The sequence below is a fragment of the Lissotriton vulgaris genome, unplaced genomic scaffold (assembly GCF_964263255.1).
Source record: "Lissotriton vulgaris unplaced genomic scaffold, aLisVul1.2 SCAFFOLD_2047, whole genome shotgun sequence".
Taxonomy (NCBI): domain Eukaryota; kingdom Metazoa; phylum Chordata; class Amphibia; order Caudata; family Salamandridae; genus Lissotriton; species Lissotriton vulgaris.
This window is the reverse complement of record NW_028247943.1, coordinates 26,050-43,456: the sequence shown is the minus strand read 5'-3', so window position 1 is coordinate 43,456 and position 17,407 is coordinate 26,050. Positions and strand designations below refer to the sequence as shown.

Sequence of the window (17,407 nt, the reverse complement as noted above, 5' to 3'; positions counted from 1 at the left end):
TGTGCATTAATGGGTGGAGGTTTCCATTATTTTAGCCAAAAGAAGTCTTTCCCTGTTCAAGAATTTTCTGCTTCATTTGAACTCCTCCCCTTATTTCAATTCCATGGAGCTGCATTACTTGAGATGTATTAACAATGAATACTCAGCAATTTCAAAGGGGACACCATCCGATCCCGAACTTTCCATGTTTTGATTAATATATTTATGGTTACCTGCTTTCAGTTATTGTTTGTTGTCAAGTCAAAGGGCTTTCGGTGCCGTCCTTTGTTTATTAAAGGGGCATTAAGTGATTATTTGTGTTTGTGAATGTTTGGTGCTGAAAATGAGGATGGTGTTTTTTCAGTGCCTAATACAGCCTTATTGTCCGCTGCTGAGGGCCATACTAGTTGTTAAATGCCCTGAACCCGAGTTATAGGCCAGAACCACAAGCGAGGGACTATAATGAAGAAGAGGGCCTTTAACAACTGATATAGCCTGAGACAGAAGTGCAATTAGGCTAGTGGAACATTCCACTGACAGAGGGCAAAATGTTCTGAGTTAAAAAGGCAGAAACAGAAAGCCAAACGTTGGAATGTTGGAGCAGAAGGCTTATACCAGTCATTATTAGCCCTGAGCCACTTCTTTACCTTCAATGGAGCGCTCAATATTCCAATGTTCTAATAAAGCCCCTTTCTGTTTATTTTATTCCTTCCCTCGTTTATTCCTAGTGTTAGTTCTTCTGTCATTCTCTCCTGCTCCTCACTCTTTCCTTCAACCTTTCCCCGGATTTAATTTGCTCTTTCGTGTAATTACTTATTATTTCTAACCTCCCTGCCTGTCTTGTTTCCCAGCTATCGGCCTCTCCTTCCAAGCATGTCAGTCCCTCCTCACATGAAGGATGTGCACAGCTGAAGAAATGTTTGCACCTCATTAGTCTTGATTGCAGCAAATAAAAGGTTAATGGTACACACATTGAACACACCATCTGGCTGCTCTTTTTCCTTCAGTAAAATGGCATTGATAGGCTTCATTATCTTAACGTATGCAGATGAGGTGAACCTTTTGTGACATAACTCCAGGAGGTATTGAGCGTGACCTGGATGAAACCTATCATTAAGAAACTCCACATTTTTTTAAGATTAATGTTTTTAAAAGTCGTGGCGTTGAAAGGGTCCATATACGCGGGTGCTTGACCATGAAACAATGGTTAATTTCAAAACCTGTGTCAAGTCAAGTCAAGTCATGGAATTTGTATAGCGCACTACATACCCATAGGGTTTCAAGGCGCTTAGGAAGGGGAGGAGGATTACTTGTCAAATATCCATGTTTTAAGTTGCTTTCTGAATGCTAGGTGGTTCTATCATCATAACCAATTGAGTCAAAAAGCCTTGGCCTTTGGTAAACATTTCCCTCATAAGCGGATAGGCAGAGAGCATTTTAAGCATTTGATTCACACTGATAAGGTAAACCCCTGCAACATTATTACATACAGTAGACCATCTACCTTATCAGTCATGGTCTATTTTTACAACAAATAGAAGGGAACATATTAGCCAAGTTTTGCTCTTTGGGCCATCTTATTTCAGCCTATCCACTGAGACTGGAATGTGAATTGTCTAGTTTCCATGTTCTAGCTTCAGCTGCTGTGATCCCCTGGGCAACCATTTTGCAAAGGGGTCATTGGGGCAGTAACTGAAGGAACATCTAATCTCTGGCTATAATAAACACAGTTTGTTTCTTACAAGTTTAATCATCCTTACCAACTCTTTGAAATGACTGAGGAATGTTTCCTGTACTTGTCTTTTAGTCCTGAAAAGTGCAAAAACATAGGTGAGTTATCAAGTAGACCCGGTACATTATTCAACATTGAGAACAACTAACTCACTATTGGAGACAGTTTGAGTTAATAAAATAAAACTATATTTAGAATTATCATTTGACCATAAATTAAGGAGCACTGTAATAGAAGCTTGGGTGGATCTATCCCATTATCAATGACACATATTCTCTCTATAACAATGACTTACATGTATTAACTCTTATGGTGCTTGATCGCCCTGCATTAAAACTGCCATGTAGAAGGATTGACGAGTTATTCTTAAAGTACACAATGGCATCACCGAATGATGCATTTGCATTACTGACTGTACCTGAAAATGACCATTTATATTTTGAAAAAGTCTTTTTTGATATATGCTCATTTGGTTGCTATTCGTAGGATATCTATTCAGCTTCTATTGTATTTCTTGATCTCTGTTTGCAATAAAGTGAAATTTATTGCATTGATCAGTTGCATGTAGGCTTTCTACTGAGGCCATAAATTGTACATTGGGGGGATTTGGTGCTCCATCATAGCAAGCCAATGTCATCCTGCCCAGTTCTTTGCCTCAAGATGGCAAGAAAGAATTAATCTTAGTAAAGTGATAATTCTGTCTGATCTAACCCTATTCCTGTTCTCTCATGGCATAGGGACAGGCTTGCTAAGGATGGTTTGGTGACAGTAAGCTGTGCTGCTGAACGAAAAACAGGCGAAGGTAACAGAGGATCTTTATGATCTGCAAGATGCCTTTGCTTGTTTGATTTGTAGATCCAACATTGAATAGGCAGCATAGTGTTACATAGGAGGAGTCATCATAAAGGTAGTAAGACCACCACGTCAAGGTCTGTGTACTTTTGTGAAACTTATCTTTGCCTTTTCTTCATGTTTTGATTGTTGGACTGGCCTTACGGGAACCTTCTGTTTAATTGAAAGTAAACACAAGGGCAGCTAAAGGAGATTTTTATTTGGGCTATGGCCTATTTTAAAGGAGTGTGTGGTCTGCTGTTCTTCTGACTGGCATGTTTCAAAGCTCTGAAAACAACTTCACCTTTGTGTTCTGTTATCATTCCATTAAATGGAGTGGCAGTGTGTTGTACATGTGGCATCTCCATGAGTCAAGCCTTTTTTTCAGCACCCTTGGGCCCCAACTATATTCTGACTTTGGTGGCAGTAGGAGGGAAAGTTTAACATAGGTGTATCAGAGCTCATTCTGTGTAAGTGTTCAAGCTCTAAATATGGACATGGTTCTTTTTTTCATAAATTGTGCTCATCTGCTGTACTTACAATAACTCCATAGCTGTGCAAGTTAAATAATGATGACTGAAGCTCCTACGCTAACTCATAGATTTTGTCTTATTGTATTTGCTGTTGATAGCAAAATGGGCACATTGATCCATTTAGAGCCTTGGCATGGTCCCTGAAGATGATCATGAAATGGCCAATGGTCCTTTCATGTCAGAAGGCATGCTTTTTAGACCATCCGTATGTAATATCAAGCAGGGGTGTTGGGTGCAGGGCTTTATAGGAGTACCTTGAATATGTTAGAACAATTCAGATCCCTTAGCTTGCTCACAGTGACGTGGAATGATAACATGGAGATGAATCTTGCCCTTTACTTTAATGTGGTTTATGGTTCAACTGTAAACCAGCTTGCCAGCACAAAGCAACAAGATGCGAAACGGGCCGTAGTCACATTAAGTGAGTCATGCTCCCATTACAGCAGGGATAGGAGTGAAAGTAGGTCCTGAGGACCCTGGCACCTTTACGACGATCACAAGAAAATACCTAGTGGCTTATCATATGACCCAACAGAGCACAGCAGTCCCATTGATCACGTAAAAGTACCTGGAGATAGAATCTATGTATATACTGATTTCACGGATGTATGACGGTATGACGTGGGCAATTACCACGCGTACCGTTACAAAACAACGCAAATCGTTACCATGACTTGTGCTGTAGGGTGCGGACTTAGGAATAGTTTAATTTACTATTCCAACACCAGTCCCCGTGGATAGTAGGGAAGGTGTTGGAATAGTAAATTAACTATTACTTGCCCTTGAGCGCCCTCCAGCGCAAGTCGTGGTTACGACTTGCGTTTGAAGAGACTCGTCGTAATGGTAGCGCGGGGTAACATCCGCGTCGTAAAGGATGTTCCCCTGATTTCACACCACAGTGTGCCAAAGCAGTGTATTTGCAGCAAACCCAGGGTTTTCAAATCCTACTGAAAAGCATATGCTCACTTTGGTGGGGTTGTATCGGTTTTAACTGAAAACCAGAATCCAAAACTATATTCTACCGGCAGTTTTGTCTCTTAAGATTGTATTTTATGACAACTATGCAATACTCCGCTATTGCCAAGTCCAACAGCAGAAACAAAGCATGAGTTTAGAACCAAAAACGGCATTCTAACATTCTGGAATCCATATAAAACCACAGAACCCACAGCCAAGTCCCTTCCTTTGTTGTTGCTCACTTATCAGATAAGTAATGAGATTTGGTTCTGTGTGAATATGGTGGGTTATGGATGATAGAATGGTTTTATGGGTTTTGGTTGATTCTAATATTTTCCGAAATATGTCTCTTGGTGGTATTCATAGGGAATTTGATTTGATTTAATATGGAGTGAATTGTCTTGTTCGTTCGATGTTTTTCTTTTGGTAGGTGGTATATAATTATCAGGAAACTCACTGTGTTTTGTTTTGAGTGCCAGCTTTAGACTGGGGCGTGGGGGGCGTGGCTTGGATGCCGAGGAGGTAGGCAGCGTGAGCTCGGAGCTCCGCGCCCGATCCCGGAAATTATCCTGAAAATCTGATCGGACCTCGACGTAATTAATATCATCCGACAAGGGAAGGCACCACGGAGGGTCCGGTGCCCACGGAGGACGACGCCGGGCCACTCCAAGCCAGTTTTTCGGCTTTGATAGTCGAACTCAGGCACGAAGTCTTCGACCTAAAATGGCGGCGGTGGCATGAGACACAGAGACGACGGAGTCGCCGGCCCGGAGCCACACTAAGAGCTGCTACCTCTACAGTGCGGAGGTGTTAGTGGCTGCATAGCACCCATCCCTGGATGTTGGAGTGGACCCTGGGCGCACCTCGGGCGATGGTTGGGTGCCGCCCCATGGTGGTGGCGACGATAGCGTGGCTGTGACCCAGTGACGAAAGCCCCGGGCCTCTGAGAACGACTGGCGCCATCCGGGCTAACGGCCTATTGCAGACTCTGATCCCTAGAGACGGCCTTGGATCCGGGGACCTGAACGGCGCCCTGGACACGAAAGGAGCAGGTTTCTCCGCTGTGGCCGCGGGGAATCTTCCTGAGGGCAAAGCCCGGCGAAGTACGGTGGCAGAGCGAGGACGGACCCACCCGGGCCGGCACAGATGGGGAAGACGAAAGGGAAGGGAGATGGTGCGACTGATACGGAGGCTGCGGAGGGAGCGGATCGAGACCAGTCGGCGTTACAGCGGATGCAGGACCGTATCCTGGAGGCCATCGCCACCACCAAGGACGCTCTGCACCAAGATATAGCTCAGGTGGCAACGGGCCTGGGCCTCCTGAAGGCCGACCATGATAAACTTAAGGACAGAGTGAAATCCGTGGAGATCACAATTAAGGAATTAGCCCCGGGCCACGCAGCGGTGAAGGCGCAGATGACGGAGGTGATGGACCGCTTGAAGGTGCTGGAACGGAGGGCCGAAGATGCGGAAAACCGGAACAGGCGCAACAACATACGCCTTGTGGGCCTGCCGGAAAAAATTGAAGGCGATGATATGGTGGGCTACCTTGATAACTGGTTACGGACGGAGGTGGCACCGGAGGGGCTGTCCCCCTTCTTCTCCCTAGAACGGGCGCATAGAGTTCCGGCGCGCCCGCCGGCCTCGGGCCTCCCACCTCGCCCAGTGGTGTTCAAATTGCTCCATTACCGAGACAGAGACTGGCTTTTGCAAAGGGCGAGAGAGACAGGACCCTTTCAAGTGGACAACAGCAGGGTCACTATGTTCCCGGACTATACATATGAGACGCAGCGGCTTAGGGCGAACTTTCTGTCCCTTAAGCGGGAGCTCCGCGATGAAGGCATCAAATACTCTCTGTTGTTCCCCGCCAAGCTGAGAGTGGTGGTGGATGAACAATCGCTCTTCTTCACGTCCTCTGCGGACGCTTGGACCTGGTGGGACACATATAAAGCGGGAACGGATGGTGCTAAGGCCAGGGAGGAGGAGGCTAAGTTGGCCCAACCGGTCAGGAAATCCCAACGGATCAGGAAGAACCGCAGGAGGACCGGCAGACCTTCGGTGTCGCAGACGGAGGCGGAGAGGCAGGCGGCCCTACAGGCGGTGGTGGACTTATCCAGGACCACCAGAAGTCAATCCGGGAAAGGCACGGAAACAGAGGACCCGGGCACGGGCTCGGAGACGGGACAATCGGAATTTGGTGGAGCCCGGGGCCCTATTGTGACGCCACAGACTTCGGAAGAGATACTTGAGGCGTGTTGACTTGAGCTAGTGGCGTGGACTCGCTGGTTGGACACCGGGGCACTGGGCCCATGGCAGTGGAATGCTGTTACTTGAGGTTTTGGGGCGTATTGATGTGGGGATTGTGGGGTGGAGTGCGCGGGGTTGATTTGCTTTGAGGATCTATCGCACCGAGCCGCGCCTTACTGGCCCCTAAGGTCACCGCAGTGGAGACTGCGGCCATTACTGCCTTTCTTTGAGAGGTGGTTGGGAGTGTTGGTTTGGATGGGGGTACTTCCAGTTGCGGGGGGGCCTGTCCTGGGGGGGTGGGCGTTGCGAGCGGTTGGGGTTGCTCGGGGGGTAGTTGTTGTTGGAGGGGTTTGGCTTCCTGTTTGGAGAGGGTGGGTGGGTTGGCCCGTGGTCGCGGGACACGTGAGGACATTGTTCTTTGTTGTATGGTCCGGTTGTGTGGGAGGGGATGGCTAGTAATGGGGCATTGAAATGTGTGTCCTGGAATGTGAGGGGCATGCAATCCATGACGCGAAGGCATAAAGTTCAGGCGTACCTCAAACGTAGAGGGGTTCATGTAGCGTTTCTACAAGAGACACATCTCAATAAGCAAGAAGGGGCTGCTCTGCAGAGATGCTGGAGGGGGCAGCTGTTCTACACGACATTCTCAGCCTTTGCAAGGGGGACATTGATCTGGGTACAGGCGGGGGTCCCCTTCCAGGTGACAAAAACATTGGTGGACCCGGAAGGCAGGTATGTGGCGGTGGAAGGGAGGCTGAGAGGCAGGGTGATATCTTTCTGCAATGTATACGCCCCTAATGTGGATTTGCCCGCATTCTTGTCTACGATCTCGGGCAAACTGGCGGGTTATTTGGCAGGGCCTGTTCTCTTGGGGGGAGATTTCAACTCGGTCGCGGATGTGTTATTGGATAGATCCCATCCCCCACTGCGAGCGTCCCCAGTGCATAGAGTCGCCAAGCGTAGGTTGGAATGGCAGGAGAGCTGGGCCCTTACAGATGCATGGAGAGCGTTGCACCCCACTACTAGGGACTACTCTTTTCACTCACACCTGCATGATCTGCATGTAAGGCTAGACGCGTTTCTTTGTTCGTCATGCGTGCTCCCTGCGGTGGGTGGGGCGGAATACTTGGCCAGGACGATATCGGACCACAACCCCTTGTTGATCTCTCTGAACTGGATGGTAACGACTAACTGCGTGCCAACATGGCGCCTGCAACCTGACACCCTGGATGATCTGTTGTTCAGGGAGGCTCTGGGAGACCGCATTGAGAGTTACTTTGAGGAGAACAGCGGTTCGGCCTCCACGAGGGCGGTAGAATGGGATGCGTTTAAGGTGGTGGTGCGGGGGCATTGTATTGGACACACGGCTGGGGCTCGCAAGACATTGATAGACGATTTGGACAAGGCTGAAACACGGCTGAGGGAACTGGAGAAGAGTCGCCCGAATCACCCAGAATTGCAGGAGGGGCTTAGTGGGGCGCGGGAGGGGCTGGCTGTAGAGTTGGAACGGCTGCGCAGCTTTGACCATAAGGCATACTTGACGAGGGCGCATGCGGAGGGCGACAAGGCGGGGTCTATGCTGGCATGGCTCGCCAACCCAGTCAGGAGGGGCATGCCGATCATGCTGCTTCAGGAGATAGGGGAGGAGCCTGCCATACTCAACCCGGGATCCTGAATAAGTTTCGTACTTATTACGAGGGGTCTATGAGAGTGGTGAAACAGGAGGGGCAGATGAGCTGGGAGAGTTCTTAGACGGCTTGCAACTGCCAAAGGTGGAGGACTCAGAGGCAGAAGAGTTGGGTCGGCCCATCACACTCGGAGAGATAGGGTGTGCAGTAAAGCAAATGGCCAGAAACAAGACCCCGGGACTTGACGGGCTCCCGATCGAATTCTACAGCAAATATATAGAGCGCCTTGCCCCTCGGCTGCGCGAGGTACGCAATGAAGCACAAACGAAGGGCCGGCTCCCGAGCTCTATGAGTGAGGCCCTCATGATCCCGTTTTTAAAACCGGGCAGAGAGGGTGCGGCTTTGTCCTCGTACCGTCCGTTGTCCATGTTGACGACGGACTACAAGATCCTTAGTAAAATCCTTGCTAACAGACTGCTGGTGCATATGACGAGCCTTGTTCATAAGGACCAGTGTGGTTTTATTCCGACACGCAACACTACCCATAATATTCGTAGACTGACGAGACTGATGGGGGCGGACTGGCCGATTGCCGATTCCCCATTTGTCCTTTCCATAGACATCGAGAAGGCCTTTGACAGCCTCGAGTGGGGATACCTGTATGAGGTGATGCAACGCTTCGAACTGGGGGACGGATACATAAACTGGACCAAGGTCCTGTACGCTGACGCGGTAGCAAGAGTTCGAGTGGGTACTCTGATCTCGCAGCAATACCCGGTCAGGCGTGGCACCAGGCAGGGATGTTCCCTATCTCCACTCTTGTTCGCCTTGGCGATGGAACCCTTCGCTGCGGAGGCCAGGCTAGGCCGCCACTATGCTGGATTATCATTTAGGGGCAGGCCGCATTTCATTTCTTTGTACGCAGATGACCTGCTGATGTTTCTGGCCAATGCGGGCCCTGAGCTCGAAGGAGCGCGGCGGCTACTAGGGCGGTTCGGCCGGTTGTCGGGCCTGAGGGTTAACTGGCCAAAATCCTGCCTGTTCCCCCTGAGATCAGGAGAACCGTGCCCACTCACCGCGCAAGAACTTAGATGGGAGCCGCGATGTCTGCATTATCTGGGGGTCTATGTTTATCATACCCCAGCTGATTTGTTGGAAGGTAACATCACCCGTTGTATTAACGCCCTGCGGGGGTCCATGGATTTTTGGTCGACTCTGCCGTTATCCCTGGCTGGTAGGATTTCCCTGCTCAAAATGGTGGCCCTACCCAGGCTTTTGTATTATTTTAGGACACTCCCGGTGTGGATCCCGAGCTCTATCTTTAAGCGCCTGAGGTCCTTGGTCATAGCGTTCTTATGGGGCACGGGAAGGAGGCGCATAGCGCTCGACACCCTGCTGCGCCCCAAGGACGAGGGAGGAATCGCGGTGCCGGATTTTGAAGGGTACTACCTGGCTGCGCAGTTGCAGATTTTTACCCAGGTGGTGGCGAGAGTGTATAGAGGCCCTGAGGACGCCAGAGGAGAAGGCAACCCGCGGCATGTTTTGGCATACATCGCGCTACACCAGAAGCTCCGGGCAGGAGACCTGACGGTCGAGGAGCAGACGTTCCGGCTTTGCTGGGACCGGGCCCGTAAACGGGCGGGAGTCCGCCTTATGTATGCCCCTGAAATCCCGTTAGGGATGGTCACGGCCCTCCCCCATGGAGGGGACTGGTCTCGCTTGCTAGGTTGGGAGGAGGCGGGGATACAAATGTTGGGTGATCTTTATGAGGATGGGGTGTTGCTGCCGTTCCAAGATTTGCAGGAGCGTTTTGACTTGCCGAGGGGCGACTATTTGTTACATGCAGCGGTCACAGGCGCTATGCAGGCCCACTGGGGGGAAGGGTTGCAGGAGCCGGGCACCTCTATGGCCTGTCAATACGCGATGATGGCAGCGGGGACCTTTAAGGCGGTCACTTGCTTGTACTCTAGAATGCAGCGGGAGGCCTTGCAGCCATTGACGGCCCTGAAGACCAAGTGGGAGCTGGACCTTCAAGTGGAGATACCTGACACGACCTGGGGCCAGTTGCTAAGGCGAGCACGGAAGAGCTCGAGAAACGCCAGGTTTCAATTAATCCACTTTTATGTGATTCACAGGGCATACCTTACACCTGGGAAGATACAACAGTATTTTGGGGTAGACAACGCTGCTTGCCCCAGATGTAATACTGTAGGGGCGGACCTGGGTCACATGCTGTGGGACTGTCCTTCTCTAGGAGAATACTGGCAGGAAGTTGGGTGGGCCCTTAACAGCGCGACAGACAGGGATGTCCAGTACACTAAGGCGGTTAGTATCCTCCATTGGTTCCCACACACGCCTAGGAATAAGAACACTAGCAAGTTTATAGACTTGGGACTTATTCTGGCCAAGCGAGAGATTACGAGGAACTGGAAGTCGAGAGTGGGGCCCACATATAAAAGATGGTATGGGGAATGCCTGAGGTGGGCTGCGTGTGAAAGTACCCTGAGGTACCAGATGGCCTGGAGGATGAACGATGAGAAGGCTCTGGAGAGGGCTACTGCATGGGAAGTGATGGTGCAGGCGCTCCGGGATATGGACGCTGAGGAGCTGGAGGGAGGGAGTGAGCTGGATGGGGCAGGCCCTGTCACTATGCAGGAGAGCACACCTTAGCGAAAGTCGATTCCTCCTACAACAGACACCAGACACTTTTACACTGATGTTCGACGCAGAGCGACCACGGGGGAGGGTGGGTAGGAAGCTGGAATTGGCGGGCTGTTGGGGAACCAAAATTGGGGGAGGGGGAGGGGTGAAAACCACAAAAGCAACCCAGCATTATTTGCCGACTGATACGGTCAGACACTGTAAGATGATACGGGGAGCATTCATGGATACGGCCGCCCACACCAGAAGGAGGGTGGACCTCCCAGAGAAGAACGAACTAGATCATAATAATCTGGTACATGGTGTATTTACATTGCTGATTGTTCTGTCTGTACAATTATATTGGTGATGCAATAAAAATGATGTAAAAAAAAAAAAAAAAAAGCTTTAGACTGGGGCGTGGTGTGTCTGAAGATCGAATTTTATTCATAGAAAGCGCCCTTAAATGATCCGAGCTTCCTAACTCAGACAGTTGACATTTTGACGCTTGTCATGGGGAAATTGTGTAAGCACTCACACAAGCTTCTTTTATCTTACAAGGAACTCGCGTTTCACAGTTACCACTTACACAGAGGAAAGTTGGTGCTCGTGAAGTCTCCTTTTGGGAATTATTACTTTAACGCAACTTAGTTGCCCTATGTTTCACATCATTATATGAACGTATGACGCTTGTTTTATAAGATTGGGAAAGCAGGACTGTTTAACGTTGTTTACTTTTTTTTAACCTCTTTCCGTCATGCTCAAATTATACCACAGGACCATGCTCCATTACTACTTGATATTGTTGCATCTTTTTTTGTGTGCTGTTTTCTCTTCTATCGTTGAGCGTGGTTATCTTATCCTGTACCGTCATGTGGCAGTGGCTGTTTGTAGCATTTTCTCCAACTTGGTTCTCTTACTTGGGCAACAGTCATCCACTGCACAGCTGTTTTCTTTGTGCTGCCATCGGTATGAATTTACTCCAGAATCAACCTGTCTCGCGGTGCAGAGTCAAGTTGCCCCAGAGCAGAGCTAAGTTGCCCCAATGCAGAGCCAGGTTGCCCCAGTGCAGAGCCAATCTGCCCCAGTCTAGCAGGAGATGAGGGAGCTCTTGTCAGTGTTCCAACACCCTGTCTGATTGAGTTTATCAAGGTTCATAGCTAAGTCGTGGACGGGACATGAAGGTTTTTTTTTAAAGGACGAAGGGCAAGCATAGGCACAAAAAATTGCCCCATATCTGTCTATCTGTGCAGTACGCTTTCTGTAAACCCAGATTTATTCTGTCACTTGAGGTTGTGGGGTAAGTAGCAGTGCTTTCAGTACTGCAGTTTCTACTGATGGTGAATAGTGACTCTTCTGACAATAGAGGCAAGGCAATGCAAAATACATTTAAAAAGTCGTTACATGTAGTTAACAAAGAAAAACATGAAAAAACGAAATCAATGAATTTGTTCAAATATTGAAATAGCACATAGAAGAGTAAAAACGAAGGTTTTGATTTAAAACGAAAATTATAGAATAGTCTCCATTATTAAAACAGCAAATGTGATACAAAAACAACAGTAAATAAAACACTCCCCACAAACAGACCCTGCTTTCCAAGCGGACAGATATGGGTTGGGAGTCGGAGGCGTTATGGAGGCACTATATAACAAAAAAACGGTCTTCCCCACTAATTGGGCCAACGGCACATACAGTTAGCATATGGTACTTGGCACATAAAAAAACTGGGATGGCAGGGGATATTACAGAACTCACTCCACTCTGGGACACACGACGGCTGGAACAACTTAGAAACAGTAAGAGATTCAATAGTTGTGACGCAATTGGCATCTCCACGGGGGGCGATCTACGGATTAAGGGCAAGAGAATTACATTCGAGCGCCTACAGGAAAAATACGAACTTGCAGCCTCTGAACTATTCAGATACATGCAGATCAGGCATGCACAACAGGCAGCTATCCCACCAGACACCACATTGCCAGAGGCCTCTCCCCTAGAGGATAGGCTACTGACTGATTATATGCAGAAAAAGGCCACCTCTTTTACTTACCGTAAATTAGTTAATAACTTGCCTGACCCAATGCAGGCACTAAGGGATAAATGGTCCTCGGATCTGGGGGATCTCAACGAGACAGATTGGCAGATGGCACTTTCATCACCACGAGAAGTTGCAATACCCTCAAGATTAAAATTAGTGCAACTAAAGATACTGCACCGCATGTATTACACTAGGTTAACCTTACACAAAATAGGGAATGCCTAACATCCGTTCTGCCTGTGAGAGTGTGGGGAGGAGGGTACATTTTATCACACTATATGGCAATGTACGAAGATCATACCATATTGGGTAGCAGTGATGAGAACTATGTCACAGGCAGAGGAAGTGTCGGTGGTACCGGAGCCGAAAACATGCTTGTTAAATATATGGGAACCCACTGATTTAAATGATCAGGCACAGGTCTGGACAACTCTGGGGATGATGTTCGCTAAGCGTAATATAGCTAGATTGTTGGGCTCTGGATACTCCCCATCGCTCAATGAATGGTGCAAAGACATGGACGGAGCCATGATTGCAGAAAAAGCTGCATATATCAACCACAGCTGTCCCCAGAAATGGGGTAAAGTGTGGGAAGCATGGAACAAATACAGGGGCTATATCTGTGATCCACCTGGGTTGCCGAATGAAGAGATTTCGGATTGAGGAGGGGATGGGATAAAACGAAATGTGTGGGTTAACAGATGAGATCCATCATGTACTATATGTAATATTGACGTGCAAAATGTCAAAAGAATTTGTATCAGCCAAAAACAATATGTGTTTAATTTGTATAACTTTACTATGCCCTGACTTTAATAAAAAGAATTTTAAAAAAAGTAAATAAAAATGAAAAGTAAGAGACGACTGTGTGAATGATAACTTCAGGAACTGGATGTAAGTGAAGGATGCAAAACAATTAGTGAAAAATAAATAGTGATACTGACTGAAAAGATGAACGTGAAGAATGTAAAAAATCTGATTTCTAATAAGGAGAAAAGAAAAAGAGGGAATGAGCAAGGCAGTTAAATGTAGCTTATAATGTCACACTATATGGCAAGGTACGAAGATCATACCATATTGGGGAACAGTGATGAGAACTATGTCACAGGCAGAGGAAGTGTCGGTGGTACCGGAGCCTAACACATGCTTGTTAAATATATGGGAACCCACTGATTTAAATGATCAGGCACAGGTCTGGACAACTCTGGGGATGATGTTCGCTAAGCGTAATATAGCTAGATTGTGGGGCTCCGGATACTCACCATCGCTCAATGAATGGTGCAAAGACATGGACGGAGCCATGATTGCAGAAAAAGCTTCATATATCAACCACGGCTGTCCCCAGAAATGGCGTAAAGTGTGGGGAGCATGGAACAAATACAGGGGCTATATCTGTGATCCACCTGGGTTGCTGAATGAAGAGATTTCGGATTGAGGAGGGGATGGGATAAAACGGAATGTGTGGGTTAACAGATGAGATCCATCATGTACTATATGTAATATTGACGTGCAAAATGCCAAAAGAATTTGTATCAGCCAACAACAATACGTGTTTAATTTGTATAACTTTACTATGCCCTGACTTTAATAAAAAGAATGAAAAAAAAAGTAAATACAAATTAAAAGTAAGAGACGACTGTGTGAATGATAACTTCAGGAACTGGATGTAAGTGAAGGATGCAAAACAATTAGTGAAAAATAAATAGTGATACTGACTGAAAAGATGAACGTGAAGAATGTAAAAAATCAGATTTCTAATAAGGAGAAAAGAAAAAGAGGGAATGAGCAAGGCAGTTAAATGTAGCTTATAATGTCAACAGTATACAAGAAAAAAGAGCAAAATATCGAGACAGAATGTTTTCTCTGTCTGGATTATCTGTCCCATCCATTGACAAGCCAATACCTGGTGACATGATCAAGCAACCTATTTGTAAACAATATTATGGCAATTTTTTTGTCTTCCCAAATCTTTTCAGTAACTCTGATTGAATAATTTCAAACATAAATATTTACCGACTGCCTAACAGTAACCAAAACACGAGTATGCAAACTGCAGGAAACACTGTTTACATTTTTACCAATTCTAGCAGGCCAATTCCAAAAGCCATTTTGTGTTGGGATTCTGCAGAATGTGTGGCCAGATTTGCCTTTTGTTTCACTTACAAGTCAGCCCATTTCACCAACCCACAATCCCCTACCATTTAGATGCTTATGTTTTCAGTTAAGCATGACCTATGATCTAGGTTCTGAACTACACCACATTCCTCATTGGCTATATTAAAAGTCCCTAATAGAATGTGTCTAACAGTATTTTCAATGTGCAAAGCTGGAAGGCCTTCCACCAAGACATCTTTTAATGGTAAATGGGAGGGGTGTCATTTTTAGTGTAACGAAAGTTATTGATACCCTTAAATGCTAAAGAAGGTCTCTAATATCTCCTTTACATGCCTTTGTTATATCTCAGTATCCTTTTTCTTAATATTTGGCCTACTCTGCAGCAGGTTTCTTCAAGATTATTTTGATGTGAAGTGTATCTAAGAAGTGTTGAGGTCTGAGAAGCAGGCTGGAAAGATCAGAAACCAGCTATGTGCTGCCGCTCCATTGTGATGATAAGAAAACAGACCCCATGTCCTCCTTTGAATGTGGAGCCCATTGCATTCACATCTATTTTAGTTCTGTTGTCTAGACCACACGAGTCAGGGGGATTTTGTGTACAAACACCAATTTTTGCAAAAGAAGATTTCCTAATAGATTTCGGTTTATCTTCTTGGAAGAAACTGTTGGGAGGGAGCCGTTACAAATCTCCATAAATATTTATAGTCAATATAATTTCATTAGAAGGATTTACTATTTACTTTAATATAGCTAAAGTTCTCACTGTACATGTCCTTTCCTCTGCAAATATGAAAAGCAGCAGCTTGAGCTTCTCTTTATGTGTATTATTGGCAGAAAATAATAGGGCTATGGTTTGGTCTGCCAGGCTCTTTTTAGAAGAGAGAGGTAATACCAGTCTGTCTTTGTGCCCCACCCCCTAGTGTGTTGCTTGAGTAAGGTTAGTGTCCATGGGGAATCCAAGTTACTTGGCATTTGGTGAAAGTTGGTGTTTGAAGATGTCAAGATTTATGTGATTTAGATAGGATGTATTGTATATATATTGTTCGCTGTTCTTGACACATAATATGAATTCTCTTTTGGTTTGGATGAGCTTCAGGTAGGTGCTAGACATCAAGGTTTGGATGATGTTCAAGCAGTGGTTGAGTTGTTGAATGTCTGAATCAGAGGAGACATTCAAGTAGAGTTGTGTATTATCATCATTGTGTACCATGACCCATGTTTACGTAATATTCTGAATTCCCTTCTTCAGGTACCATACATTTTTAAGCTCAGAAGGGATTAGGAGGTTATTCCACAATGGTGTTAACTAGTTTAGTAATGGGACAGAAAAAAAGAAAAATCCTTATCTTCTAGGCATGAGCAAATAACTCAATGTGTAACATTCTGATGAGAATCGAGAATTCAAAACAATTTCCAATCCACTATCTAATTTTGTCTTTCTGTGATGTCTACACGTCCTGCTCTCTAGACTGTTTCATGCTCAAAGGCTCGCTGGTACCAACCTTCTCTTCGTAGTTGCGGAGAAGTCAATGTGCAGTCAGTGTGAATCATCCAAGCTGCCTCAGGAAGAGACGAGATGTATCCTTTACTGTGGCTAACCACACTCAACATATTTTGTCTCCACTACAGAATGCAATTTTATGGATACATTAGAGTTCAGGTTCATTATGAAAGTATGTACAAATCTTGGACATAACATGGGAAAGGAAGCTATGGATGATTTGTGAAACTGAATGTTAGAATTGTACAAAAGAGTATACTGCACTTGGAAAACATGTTTTGTATTGTACTCTGTGGTTTCAGACAAAAAACAACAAGCTTAATGAGCAACACCTTGATGAATGAATAGTGTTGTAGAATGTATTGTTAGACTAATTAAAATCATTACAATCTTTCAAAACATCATACATCACTGTACGATTCTGATGCAATATTTACCTATACAGTTAATAAGAAGTCAATTTCTTGAACTTCTGGATTACTAAACATTGATTTTCCATCTTTTATATTAAAATCGATCTCTATTTGACAATAAGCATGTTCATTGCATTATCTAAAACCTGTGCAAAAGTTGCCAAAGTGCTTACCATTAAATCTCAATCTGTAGCTTTTAATCAACCATTATTTATCAATCAGCATGTACAGACCATTAGCGAAACGTCTGATAAATTTGCTAACTAGCTTAAGAGTAATTCTGCATCTTTTGACTTCTAAAAGGCGCTAACATGTTTACCACTAATTATAATTCTTAACACCTTTCTCCTATCCAAGGGGGCATATGCATACCAAGCAAGCTAAAGTGATTACAATCAATTCTGCATCTTTTAACTTCTAAAAGAAACTTCTAAAGTGTTTACCATTGATCGTATTGCTTAGCAGGTTTCAGCCATCCAATAGGGCATGTGCAGAGCATTCACAGATCATATTCAAACACACTATAATGCATGTTCATGTTGCTCTTATACATAATACAGTCAGGTAATCATTAGATTACCTTAAAAATAAAAGAAACAAATTAGGATATGGTTTAAGAATTTTTTCTCCACCTCAGATAGGAATTTAACAAACCGGCAGGTAAGTTCAATTGACTTGCCATATTGCTTCTCGGCATGTTCTTTCTCCTGCTTTTAAGAAAAACTGTTTTAATAAAATTCGACAAGCACATAAAAGGCTTGGGCAGACACATACTGCATGTAACATTGTT

The 17,407-nt window shown here is 45.7% G+C and overlaps 1 protein-coding gene across 1 annotated transcript in view; it reads left to right on the top strand.

The window, feature by feature from the left end:
• CACNA2D2 (calcium voltage-gated channel auxiliary subunit alpha2delta 2) overlaps positions 1-17,407 on the top strand; it is a gene marked incomplete at its 5' end in the record, with an annotated part of 448,456 nt that overhangs the window by 414,396 nt on the left and 16,653 nt on the right. Inside the window, one exon of the mRNA XM_086949852.1 lies at positions 16,172-16,281. Within this exon, the coding sequence (XP_086805978.1) occupies positions 16,172-16,281 (110 nt within the window). The remainder of the gene's footprint in view (positions 1-16,171; positions 16,282-17,407) is intronic.